At 40.2% G+C, this 14,032-nt stretch overlaps 1 protein-coding gene across 1 annotated transcript in view; it reads right to left on the bottom strand.

The window, feature by feature from the left end:
* rtf1 (RTF1 homolog, Paf1/RNA polymerase II complex component) overlaps positions 1-14,032 on the bottom strand; it is a 106,707-nt gene that overhangs the window by 55,088 nt on the left and 37,587 nt on the right. The window contains exons 6-8 of the mRNA XM_072249885.1: positions 4,293-4,375; positions 394-481; positions 66-173 (exon numbers count right to left, since the gene is read on the bottom strand). Of these exons, the coding sequence (XP_072105986.1) occupies positions 66-173; positions 394-481; positions 4,293-4,375 (279 nt within the window). The remainder of the gene's footprint in view (positions 1-65; positions 174-393; positions 482-4,292; positions 4,376-14,032) is intronic.

Below are 14,032 nucleotides of genomic sequence, written 5' to 3'. Positions count from 1 at the left end.
AACAATGTAATAAAGGTGATGGAAAATAAATGCAACAACTTTGCTTGATTTTTGCTGTCACCTACCTCTTCAATGTCATGATCATTGAACTTATACTCCAGTGCCTGTTTGATCTGCTGTTCCTTCTTGTTAACTTCATCCATGGTTGGTAACTGCATTCCTCCCATCACTATCTGAAACAATGGAAAGCCAGGGTTTAAACTATCTACAAAGCTGTAGAATTTGGTGCCCATTCTGTACCCGTGCTTGTCAACAATGATACCTCTCTAAAGCACCTACACTTAGCATTCAGATGCAGAGATTGAAACACTGCTTGCAGCCAGATTGCAAGCATGCTCCTCAGCTTTAGAAAAACTAAACCAAAATTGAAAGCTCCCTCACCACAGAACTCACCGTCTCTCTCCATTTCATGAACTCTGTTTCAGTGAATTCCTGGTTTGACACAAACTCAAGTCGAAACACCCGCTCATCTGAGCCATGACTAGAAAAATAAAGGTAAACATACTTAGTTTTCTTGTTTGTTTTTCCCTTTTGTAAAATGAGCCATTTAATATAGTTAATCATAGAAATTTGTGAAAGCATATCCAGAAGTCCAACATTTTTTTTAAGCTCCCTATCATGAACTGCAGTTGAGAACCCAGAAAATAAATAAATCACCAAAGATTCTAGCAAATTTCTACAGATGTACCACGGAGAGCATTGTGACAAACTGCATCACCATCTGGCATGGCGCTGCCACTGCAAAGGACCAGAAAAAGCTGCAGAAGTTATAAACTCAGCCAAGCCCATCAGGGGCATGAGCCTCCACTGAGGACATCTTCAAAATATAATGCTTTGAGGTTTAGAAACTTCTTCATCCCCTCCCCCACCATCAGATCTCTGAATGCTCCATCAATACCATCTCACTATTTTGCTCTCTTTTTTTGCACTATTTACTTTTTATACATTCTTATTTAATTAACTGTATTTTTATGTACTGCCGCCACAAAACAACTGACTTCACGATGTCAGTTATAATAAACCGGATTCTGAAGCCTCGTCCAGATTCCTGGATGGATAGGTCATTTGTCGTACAACAGGTGCATTACCTTGACCTCAAAAGATGAGAAGGAAAAGGCATAGTATTACAGTGAGCTGATCCTACTATAATACGTGGCATCATAGGCAACAAAGGTGGTTATCAAAATGAGAGGAGGACCTTGATCTGACAGTAACTGGGCAGAGGAATGGCAAAAATGCTCAATCTAGACAAGTGCAAGTTGATGCCTTTTGAGAAGTCAAACCAAGGTAAAACTTAGATAGTGAATGGTCAGGCCCTGGGGAGAATGTTATAGAACAGAAGACATAAGAGTACAAGTACATGGTTTCCTGAAAGTGCCTTCACATTGGGAGATTACAATGGAGTCCTTACAGAAGGCAAGTTAGGAGGAAGCATTGTCAAGATAGCTGTGCGAGCCTGTACTTAACCTTTGTGGCTAGTTTAGCACCTGCAAAGAAAATACAATAATCCAGGAAATTAAGAGAAGATTTGGAGATGGACCAATTGGCACAAAAGTAATAAAATCTGAAAGCTCACCCTCTGGCTGCCTCATTGATCCATTTCACCTGGTCTCAGCAATCAGACAATCTTTTACCCTATCCCAGGTGTGTTACATGCTCAAGGAGATCTGTTTTTTTTTGGTGAGAATGCTGTAATGGTCTTTTGGAGGTCACCTGATGTGATTTTTCCGCCGTTGAGGTCACGTGATGACATGTGCCCCGTGACTATATAAGGGTCGACTCAGGTGACGCAATGGGTTTTTGAGTTTGTAGATTTCCAGGTAGAACATGTTGTGCCTCCGTTTCTGTTTTGTGTTTGTTTTTGTGACGCAGTTTCATTTTTAAAACGGAAGGTGCGTTCTCTTACAAGATTTGTATTATTGAACTGGAAATTTGTGGCTGGAAGTGCCAACTTACTCAATTTCGACAGTTTTGAAGGGAGAGTGAAGAATTCATCGGTGAAGGATCGAGAGAAGTCGGCATTGTTTGGGCAGTTTAATAAAGGATCGACCTTATTGAGTCTTCGTTGAAGAGAAGCTGCATTGAGATAAATCTTGTAAAAGCGCAATGAGTTCGTGCAAAAAGGCTCTCTCTCTAAAAGGAATTTAAGGTCAGTCGACTTAAACTGTTTAATTTCGGCATCGGGAATCCTGAGGACAGAACTGGCAGTAAAGGTGCGTCGGTGAAGAAATCGTTCTCCAGAGAAGTCTCTCCCAATTGAATGTGTAAAACTGTTGGACTTTCGAAGTTATCGCTTTAAGAACTGTATCTGACCGTATCGCTTTAAGAACTGTTTCCGCATTTAACGCTTTAAGAACCAGAGCCGAGTGGAGTTGATGAACAGCTGCGTACCTGTTTAACCTCCGGTTAAAGTTTTCCTTTGTTTTTTTTTTCCCTTATCGTTTATACGTGTTCAACAAATGTTTGGTTGTTTTCATAAAACCTGTCTCGACTAATATTCATTGTTGCCGGTTATGTAACAGGTGACAATTACTATATGCCATTACCAATTCCCAATCACGATAAACACTGCAGTCACATCAAATCATAACCAGTTGTCTAGAATGCTGTCAAATAGTGACAGTGATAATGCATTTTCAGTAGCATGGTTATTAGATAATTGAGACAATGACTGATTCTACCCACTGAACATTGCTCCAAAAGAATCTCATACTTATAACAGAATAAATCAGTATAGAGTAAAAGTAGCTGGATATTCAATTGTGTTCCAACAAAGTACAGCAAAGCAACACAAAATGCTGGAGGAACTCAGCAGGCCAGGCAGTATCTATGGAAAAGAGTACAGTCGATGTTTCAGACCGAGACCCTTCAGCAGGATTGCTCCTGAAGGGTCTCAGCTCGAAACATCGACCATACTCTTTTCCATAGATGCTGTCTAGCCTCTGAGTTCCTCCAGCATTTTGTGTGTGTTGCTTGGATTTCCAGCATCTGCAGACTTTCTTTTGTTTGAAATACAGTAAAGCATTTGTTATTTTCATGAACTATAAACAAAGGGGTTGGGGCAATGAAATGCTAACGTTTAACTCACGGCATTAAAAGATTATCATTTTTACCACTCCAGGTGCTGGTAACAGTTGTGGTCATTCCTCCAGCATTTTTAAAAAATACTTTATTGTCCCCTTTCGTTTGTAATATGATCCAGTCATGTATTCTAGGATAATCTAAAGATTCCCTATAATTTTTCAAAGGATTATTTCTGACTTCTGTCCAAATCAAAGATGATAAACCTGAAACACAAGTCAAATCTCACTCCATGGATGGCATTTGTTCCATTATTTTGTTCAATTTCAGCAGAGTTCACAGCCAAAGCAAAATGTACAATATGATCAAAAAGATCCCTACCAAATGCTTCATAAGATCCAGGTACATATGGGCACAATTAGTCACTCATGCTCGGGAAATCCTATATGATGGAAATGCTTGCATAAGTAACAACAGCAAAATCATTACCAGCAGGTAATGAATTTAAAGATAGGATGCATAGTATTTCACTTGTATGAATTGAGCTTACTGCCTATTCAGATTGTATTCCTTGTTTACCATTGGTATAAACTTCTGGCTTATAATTGGTAATTACTTGCTCAACATTTGAACACATTTTCACATTGTTGGATGGCGTGGCAGCATAGTGGCGAGTGTAACACTTTACAGCACTAGCTGTAAGGTCAGGGTTCAGTCCCCACCACTATTTGAAAGGAGTTTGTATGTTCTCCCCATGATCATGTGGGCTTCCTCAAGGTGGGCTGGAAACATGGCAGCACCTGCAGGCTGCCCCCAGCGCATCTCAGACTGTTTGGTTGTTGATACAAGCAACATATGTCACTGTACATTTGATATTTTGATGTACGTGACAAATAAAATTAAATTTTATCTTGATCACTACTTAATGGATATCGTACTGCTGGAAAATGACACTGGAGTGGTAGTAATCAGGGACAAAGAAATGACAGAAGAACTCTTAAGTATTTTACTTCCAACAGAAGCAGAGTAATTTTGATTGTAAAATGCATTGTGACGACTAGTCACATACAACTTAACTGTATAATGATTAATCAGTGGCAGCATTGTGGTTAATATAAAGGGAATTATATCCAATTTTCCTCTTCTCCAGCTGGGTACTGCAACATCATGACTGGCAGCCTTTTACTTCATCAGGCATGCCCCAACTTGATCTCCTGAAGTCAACAGTTCTCATTTAATGAGTTGAACCAATCCTCTGCTCTGGTACTTACCGTAACTGCAGCCCTTTGTTTGTCCTTGAACTGCCCAGTTGATAAACCTTTCCAGTTTCTACAACACCAGTGATCTCTGCAACCTGGAAGCAGAGAGAGATAGTTATGAGTGGCCAGACACAAGTCAGATAGTAAGACCAAAAGACATAGAAGTAGAATTAGACCATTCAACCCATCAAGTCTGCTCTGCCATTCCATTATGGTTGATCCCAGATCTCACTCAACCCCATACACCTGCCTTCTCATCATATCATTTGATGCCCTGACTAATCAAGAAACTATCAACTTTCGCTTTAAATATACCCACAGACTTGGCCTCCACCACAGTCTGCTGAAGAGCATTCCACAGATTTACTACTCTCTGGCTAAAGAATTCCTCCATACCTCTGTTCTAAAGGTTTGCAGGAAACATCTCCACATGTATCTTATTAGATTAGATTACGAGGACACTCAGTCCTTGTTTATCGTCATTTAGAAATGCATGCATTAAAAGATGATACAATGTTCCTCCAGAATTATATCACAAAAAAAACACAGAATACACCAAGACTAAAACTGACAAAACCACATAATTATAACATATAGTTACAACAGAGCAAAGCAATACCATAATTTGATAAAGAGCAGACCATGGGCACAGTATAAAAAAAGTCTCAAGGTCCCGATAGACTCATCACCTCACGCAGACGGTAGAAGGGAGAAACTCTCCCTGTCATGAACCTCCAAGCACCGCCAACTTGCCAAAGCAGCACCACTGGAAGCACCCGACTGCAGCGGACTCTGAGTCTGTCCGAAAACTTCGAGCCTCCGACCAGCCCCTCCGACACAGCCTCTGCCGAGCGCTTCGACCCTGCCCCGGCCGCCGAGCAACAAGCAAAGTCGAGGACTTGGGGCCTTCCCCTCCGGAGATTCTGGACCACACAGTAGCAGCAGCAGCGAAGCAGGCATTTCAGAAGCATCACCAGATGTTCCTCCGTACTCTCACGTCCATCTCCATCAAATCAGGATTGTGCATGGCACCCTACTTGACAAATAACAGACATCACCACCGGAGTGGCCGCTGCGAGCTGTGTCACGCCTCCATCTTCTCCTCCCGCCATTTTCGCCGACTCTCGTCCTTTTCACATTCATTTGGTTTCAATGAGAGCCCCCCAACATTCTTCTAAATTCCACTGAGTTCAGGCTCAAAGCTGCCAAATGCTCCCCATATGTTAACCCCTTCATTCTCAGAATCATCCTTGTGAACCTCTTCTGGATTCTCCAATAACCATATAAACCATATAACAACTACAGCACGGAAACAGGTCATCTCGGCCCTTCTAGTCAGTACCGAACTCTTACTCTCACCTAGTCCTACCGAGCTGCACTCAGCCCATAACCCTCCATTCCCTTTCCTGTCCATCTAGCTATCAAATACTTTGCTTCAGTATTCACTAAGGAAAAGGATCTTGGCAATCGTAGGGATGACTTGCAGTGGACTGAAAAGCTTGAGAATATAGATATTATGAAAGAGGATGTGCTGGAGCTTTGGAAAGCATCAAGTTGGATAAGTCACCAGGACCGAACGGGATGTACCCCAGGCTACTGTGGGGAGCAAGAGAGGAGATTGCTGAGCCTCTGGCAATGATCTTTGCATCATCATTGAGGATGGGAGAGGTTCCAGAGGATGGGAGGGTTGCAGATGTTGTTCCCTTATTCAAGAAAGGGAATAGGGATAGCCCAGGAAATTATAGGCCAGTGAGTCTTACTTCAGTGGTCGGTAAAGTTGATAGAGATGATCCTGAGAGGCAGGATTTATGAACATTTGGATAGGCATAATATGATTAGGAATAGTCAGCATGGCTTTGTCAAAGGCAGGTTGTGTCTTACGAGCCTGATTGAATTTTTTGAGGATGTGACTTAACACATTGATGAAGGCAGAGCCGTAGATGTAGTGTATATGGATCTTAGCAAGGCATTTGAAAAGGTACCCCATGCAAGGCTTATTGAAAAAGTAAAGAGGCATGGGATCCAAGGGGACATTTCTTTGTGGATCCAGAATTGGCTTGCCCACAGGAGGCAAAGAGTGGTTGTAGACAGGTCATATTCTGCATGGAGGCCAGTGACCAGGGATCTGTTCTGGGATCCCTACTCTTTGTGATTTTTATAAATGATCTGGATGAGGAAGTGGAGGGAGGCGTTAGTAAATTTGCTGACAACACGAAGGTTGGGGGTGTTGCGGATAGTGTGGAAGGCTGTCAGAGGTTACAACGGGACATTGATAGGATGTAAAACTGGGCTGAGAAGTAGCAGATGGAGTTCAACCCAGATAAGCACGGGGTAGTTCATTTTGGTCAGTCAAACATGATGGCAGAATATAGTATTAATGGTAAAACTCTTGGCAGTGTGGAGGATCAAAGGGATCTTGGGGTCCGAGTCCACAGGACACTCAAAGCTGCTACGCGGGTTGACTCTGTGGTTAAGAAGGTGCATTGGTCTCCATCAATCAAGGGATTGAGTTTAAGAGCTGAGAGGTAATGTTGCAACTATATAGGACCCTGGTCAGACCCCACTTGGAGTACTGTGCTCAATTCTGGTCAACTCACTATAGGAAGGCCATGGAAACCATAGAAAAGGTACAGAGGAGATTTACAAGGATGGTGCCTGGATTGGGGAGCATGCCTTATGAGAATAGGTTGAGTGAGCTTGGCCTTTTCTCCTTGGAGCGACGGAGGATGAGAGGTGACTTGATAGAGGTGTACAAGATAATGAGAGGCATTGATCGTGTGGATAGTCAGAGGCTTTTCCCCAGGGCTGAAATGGCTAGCATGAACATAGAACATAGAATAGTACAGCACATTACAGGCCCTTCGGCCCACAATGTTGTGCCGACCCTTAAACCCTGCCTCCCATATAACCCCCCACCTTAAATTCCTCCATATACCTGTCTAGTAGTCTCTTAAACTTCACTAGTGTATCTGCCTCCACCACTGACTCAGGCAGTGCATTCCACGCACCAACCACTCTCTGAGTAAAAAACCTTCCTCTAATATCACCCTTGAACTTCCCACCCCTTACCTTAAAGCCATGTCCTCTTGTATTGAGCAGTGGTGCCCTGGGGAAGAGGCGCTGGCTATCCACTCTATCTATTCCTCTTATTATCTTGTACACCTCTATCATGTCTCCTCTCATCCTCCTCCTCTCCAAAGAGTAAAGCCCTAGCTCTCTTAATCTCTGATCATAATGAATACTCTCTAAACCAGGCAGCATTCTGGTAAATCTCCTCTGTACCCTCTCCATTGCTTCCACATCCTTCCTATAGTGAGGCGACCAGAACTGGACACAGTACTCCAAGTGTGGCATAACCAGAGTTTTATAGAGCTGCATCATTACATTGCCACTCTTAAACTCTGTCCCTCGACTTATGAAAGCTAACACCTCGTAAGTTTTCTTAACTACCCTATCTACCTGTGAGGCAACTTTCAGGGATCTGTGGATATGTACTTCCAGATCCCTCTGCTCCTCCACACTACCAAGTATCAAGCCATTTACTCTGCCTTGGAGTTTGTCCTTCCAAAGTGTACCACCTCATACTTCTCCGGGTTGAACTCCATCTGCCACTTCTCAGCCCACTTCTGCATCCTATCACTGTCTCTCTGCAACCTTTGACAATCCTCTACATTATCTACAGCACCACCAACCTTTGTGCCATCTGCAACCCACCCTTCTACCCCCACATCCAGGTCGTTAATAAAAATCATGAAAAGTAGAGGGCATAGTTTTAAGGTGCTTGGAAGTAGGTACAGAGGAGATGTCAGGGGTAAGACTTTTAAGCAGAGAGTGGTGAATGCGTGGAATGGGCTGCCGGCAGCAGAGCTTAGAAAAATAGAAGCCTAGGTAGTTCTAAGGTAGGGACATGTTCAGCACAGCTTTGTGGGCCGAAGGGCCTGTATTGTGCTGTATGTTTTCTATGAAAACACATCCTTTCTGCGAAACGGGGCCCAAAACAATTTACAATACTTATTTCCTTGCTTTTATATTCTATTCCCCTTGAAATAAATGCCAACTCTGTATTTGGCTTCTTTATCAGACTCAACCTATAAATTAACCTTCAGGGAGTCTTGCATGAGGACTCTTCAGTTTCTTTGAACCTCTGATGTTTGAATTTTCTCCCCATTTAGAAAATAGTCCGCACTATGTTCCTTTTACTAAACTGCATTACAAGACCATAAGACCAAAAGACACACGATCAGAATGAGACCATTTGGCTCATCCAGTCTGCTCTGTCATTCAGTCATGGCTGATCTTTTTCCCCCTGCTTAACCCCACTCCCCGGCCTTCTCTCCGTAACCTTTGATGCCGTGTCCAATCAAGAACCTATCAATCTCTGCCTCAAGTACACCCAACAACCTGGCCTCCGCGGCTGCCTGTGGTAACAAATTCCACAAATTCATAGCCCTCTGGCTAAAGAAGTTTCTCCACGTCTCTGTTTTAAATGGTCGCCCCTCTCTCCTGAGGCTGTGCCCTCTTGTCCGACACTCCCCCACTACGGGAAATACCCTTTCCACATCTATTCCGTCTAGGCCTTTCAACATTCAAAATGTTTCTTTCTTTCTTTATTAATCTTTTTAATGATTTAAAAGGAACATAAAAACAAACAAGAGGAGAATTATCTCAAATATATCAATAATACAAACCAAGATTGAGACAGACATGATCAAAATCACACATAGTGTTAAGCTAGTATATAATATATAATAAAAAAGAAAACAGCAATTCTCTTATCAGTTCATGAAGAGGAAAGAAAGAAACTTTGAATTTTAAATGAAGAAAAAAAGAACACTATACAAAAAAAAGAAACAATAAAAAAGGGACTGGGCAGTCCATTCTGAGGATACGACCAAAAAATAGAAAGACTTTCTGATCAAATCTAAAACTTCAAAAAAAAATTGGAAAAGTAATAAATCAAATTAAATGAAAATATTGAATAAAAGGTCGCCAGATCTGCTCAAATTTAAAGAGTGTATCAAATGTCCGACTTCTTATTTTCTCTAAACTCAAACAGGACATAATAGAGAAAAGCCAATAAAAGACCATAGGTGGATTAGAATCCTTCTACTTCAATAAAATGGCTCTCCTAGCCAATATAGTTGAAAAGGCTATCATACGTTGAGCGGAAACAGGAATGTTTCCTGTTTCCAATGGGATAATCCCAAAAATTGCCGTTAGCAAATTAGGTTGTAGATCCAGATCCAAGACCAATACATATGAGTTCAAGTGGCCAGCTCAATATTACATCTGTCACAAATAGGATTGATATTGGAAAAAATACGCATTAGTTTATCCTTTGGGACATATGGGCCCGACGCACTACCTTGAACTGTATCAAGGAATGACGGACACAAATAGATGAGTTATTAACCAAATGGAAAATTTTACTCCATTGATTATCTGAAAATGACTCTTGAAATTCCGATTCCCAAGCATGTTTAATTTTATCATTAGATATCATTCGTGAGTTCAATAACCGTTTATAGATTAAAGCTATCAACCCTTTTTGAAAAGGGTTAAACTGAAAGAGAGCATCTGTCATATTAGGTGAATAAGCAGAAGGGTAATTTGGCAACAAACGATGTAAAAAATTCCTAATTTGTAAATATCTAAAAAAGTGTACTGAGAAAAAGACATTAAACAGTCCCCTAAAAACAAATCTGAAGAAGTTATTATTCCCTTGGTTTGCCAAATTAAAAAGGCCTTATCTAAAATTGATGGGTTTAAAAAAATAATTGAGATGGATATTACGAGAAAGAATAAAATTATTTAACTCAAAAAATCTACAAAACTGAAACCAAATTCTTAATGTATGTTTAATAATGGGATTAAAATCTTGTCTACTAATCTTAGAAAACAAAAAGGGAAGAGCAGCTTCCAATAATGAGACCAAAGAGAATCCTTTCATCGAGTTTTCCCTCAATCTAGGATTCTTATTGTTCCAAATACAAGATAAAATTATAGAACCTATTCTGTCAAAGAATTTTTTTAGAAATAAAGGAAGGAACTGCCTGAAATATATATAAGAACTTTGGTAAAACTATCATTTTAATAGCATTAATTTGACCTATTAATGATAATGTCATAGGCGACCATTTAGAAAGCATTTGTTTGAGGTAATCAATTAATGGAAAAACATTATATTTATAGAGATCCTTAAAATTTTTAGTAATTTTAATGCCAAGATAGGTAAAGTAATTTTTAGCCATACTAAAAGGTACTTGATGATTTGGATCTGAGTAATTATTAATAGGAAATAACTCACTTTTATGTAAATTTAATTTATACCTAGAAAAACTACTGAATTCAGAAAATATAGAAGGAATAGATTTCCTAGGATCTGAAATATAAACTAACAGGTCATCTGCATATAACGAAACCTTGTGTATTTTGTCCCCTCTCTTAATACCTTGAACAGTATTAGAATCTCTAAGAGCAATAGCAAGGGGTTCTAAGGTCAAGTTAAATAATAAAGAGCTAAGAGGACATCCCTGCCAAGTACCCCTATATAATCTAAAATAGGGAGATTTTTGATTATTAGTTATAACCGCAGCCATAGGAGCATGATAGATCAATTTAATCCAGGAAATAAATCCCGGGCCAAGATTAAATCTTTCCAAAAACTCAAATAAGTAAGACCACTCCACCCTATCAAAAGCTTTCTCTGCATCAAGAGAAACAACACATTCAGATTCTTTAGATGGAGAAGAATGAATATTTAATAATCTTCAAATGTTAAAATGTGAATATCTATTTTTAATAAATCCATTTTGGTCACTGGAAATAACAGTTGGTAAAATACTCTCAAGTCTATTAGCCAAGATCTTAGAAAGAATTTTAAAATCCACATTCAATAGAGAAGTTAGTCTATAAGAAGCGCATTCAGATAAATCTTCATCTTTTTTTGGAATTAAAGAGATTGAAGCTTCATAAAAAGTTTCAGGAGAGTCCCAGAGGATATAGAATCAGTGAAAATTTGACATAAATGAGGTATAAATGTATCAGTAAAAGTCTTATAAAATTCCACTGCATATCCATCCGGTCCCGGAGCCTTAGCTGATTGGAGAGAGGATATAGCCCTTGCTATTTCCTCTTGTTTAAAAGGTGCATCTAATGTATTCATATCTTGAATAGAAATTTTAGGTATATTCAATTTTTGAAAAAAACTATTCATAGAAGTAATAACTGTCTAAAAATTCAGATTTATAAACATTAGAGTAGAAATCCATAAATATCTTACTAATTTCATTAGGATCTTCGTATTTTCAGTTCTATCAGGTCTTCGTATATTCAGGATCTGTCTTCTAGCCATATCTGCTTTTAACAGACCAGCTAATAATTTGCCTGACTTGTCTCCATGTATATAACATTGGCTTTTGGATTTAAACAAAATGTTTCAATGAGACCCACCCCCCCACCATCCTTCTGAATTCCAGTGAGCGTAGACCCAGAGCATCAAACGTTCCTCGTATGATAAACCTTGTGTTCCCGGAATCATCCTTGTGAACCACCTCTGACCCTCTCCAATGCCAGCACATCTTTTCTTAGATAAGGAGCCCAAAACTGTTCACAATATTCAAGGTGAGGTGTCTTATAAAACCTCAGCATCACATCCCTGCTCTTGTATTCAAGACCTCTTGAAATGAATGCTAACATTGCATTTGCCTTCCTCACCACCAAGTCAACCTGCTAGTTAACCTTTAGGAAGGACTCCCAAGTCCCTTGCATATCAGATTTTTGGATTTCCTCTCTGTTTAGAAAATAGTCTGCACATTTATTTCTTCTACTGAAATGCATGTCCATTCATTTTCCAACATTATATGTCATTTGCCACTTTCTTGCCCATTCTCCTAATCTGCCCAAATCCTTCTGCAGCCTACATGTTTCCTCAAGACTACCTGCCCTTCCACCAATCTTTGTATCATCTGCAAACTTGGCAACAAAGCTATCTATTCCATCATCTAAATCATTGATATACAGCATAAAAAGAAGTGGTTCCAACACCGACCCCTGCGGAACACCACCAGTCATTGGTGGCCAACCAGATAAGGATCCTTTTATTCCCACTTGTTGCTTCCTACCAATCAGCCAATGCTCTAACAATGTCAGTAACTTTCCTGTAATACCTTGAGCTCTTAACTTGGTCAACAACCTAATGTATGGCACCTTGTCAAAGATCTTCTGAAAGTCCAAATATAAAAACATCCACTGCAACCCCTGTATCTATCCTACTTGTTATCTCCTCAAAGAATTCCGACAGGTTCATCAGGCAAGATTTTCCCTGAAGGGAACTATGCTGACTTTGTACTATCTTATCTTGTGTCACCAAGTACTCCATCACCTCATCCTGAACAATTGGCTCCAACATCTTCCCAACCACTGAGGTCAGGCTAACTGGTCTATAATTTCCTTTCTGCTGTCTTCCTCCTTTTCTTAAAGAGTGTAGTGACATTTGCAATTTTCCTGTCCTCTGGCACCATGCCAGAGTCTAATCATTTTTGGAAGATCATTGCTAATGCCTCTACAATCTCTAATGCTACCTCTTTCAGAACCGAAGGGTGCAGTTCACCTGGTCCGAGTGGACTTATGTGCCCTTAGGTCTTTCAGCTTTTCGTGTATATTCTCCCCTGTAATAGCAACTGCATTCTCTTCTCTTCCTTCAAGTGCTTCAACATCTGGCACACTGCTAGTGTCTTCCACAGTGAAGGCTGATGCAAAATACTCATTTAGTTCATCTGCCATCTCTTTGTCCCCGTTATTCTTTCTCCGGCCTCATTTTCTCGCGATCCTTTATCACTCTCATCTCTTAATTTTTTTTTTACATACTTGAAAAAGCTTTCGCTATCCACTTTGATATTGTTTGCTAGTTTGCTTTCATATTTCATCCATTCCCTCCTAATGATTCTTTTAGTTGCTCTCTGTAGGTTTTAAGAAGTTTCCCAATCCTCTATGCTTGCGCAATTATTTGCTTTGTTGCTCTTTTTGTTTTTACATTAGCTTTGACTTCCCTTGTCAGCCACAGTTGTACTATTTTGTCATTTGAGTATTTCTTTGTTTTTTGAATGCATCTTCCGCATTTTTCCCACAAACTCAAGCCATTGCTGTTCTGCTGTCACCCCTGGCAGCAGTTCCTTCCAAAATTGGCCAGCTCCTTTTCTTTACTCCACTGAAATACTGCTACATCAGATTTTATTTTCTATCAAATTTCAAGTTGAACTCAATCTTATTGTGATCACTGGCTCCAAAGGGCTCTTTTACCTTAAGCTCCCTAATCATCCCCAGTTTAGTAACATCCAATCCAGTACAGTTGATCCCCTGGTGGTCTCAACGACAAACTGCTCTAAAAAGCCATCAGGTAGCCATTCAACAAACTCACTCGAGATTCATTTCCAACCCGATTTTCCCAATCGATCTGCATGTTGAAATCTCATATGACTATCATAACATTGCCCTTTTGACACGCCTGTTCTATTTCCCATTGTAATCTGTGGTCCACCTCCCAGCTACTGTTTGGAGGCCTGTATGTAATTGCCACCAGGGTCCTTCTACCCTTGCAGTTTCTTAACTCAACCCTCAAGGATCCAACATCTTCCGATCTTATGTCACATCTTTCCACTGATTTGATGCCATTCTTTACAAGCAGACCCACTCCACCCCTTTCTATCCTTCTGATACATTGTGTAACCTTGGACATTCAGCTCCCAACTACA

Source organism: Mobula birostris, chromosome 1 (genome assembly GCF_030028105.1).
Source record: "Mobula birostris isolate sMobBir1 chromosome 1, sMobBir1.hap1, whole genome shotgun sequence".
Lineage (NCBI taxonomy): Eukaryota > Metazoa > Chordata > Chondrichthyes > Myliobatiformes > Myliobatidae > Mobula > Mobula birostris.
The sequence above is the reverse complement of the archived record's forward strand: the minus strand, read 5'-3'. Positions and strand labels throughout refer to the sequence as shown.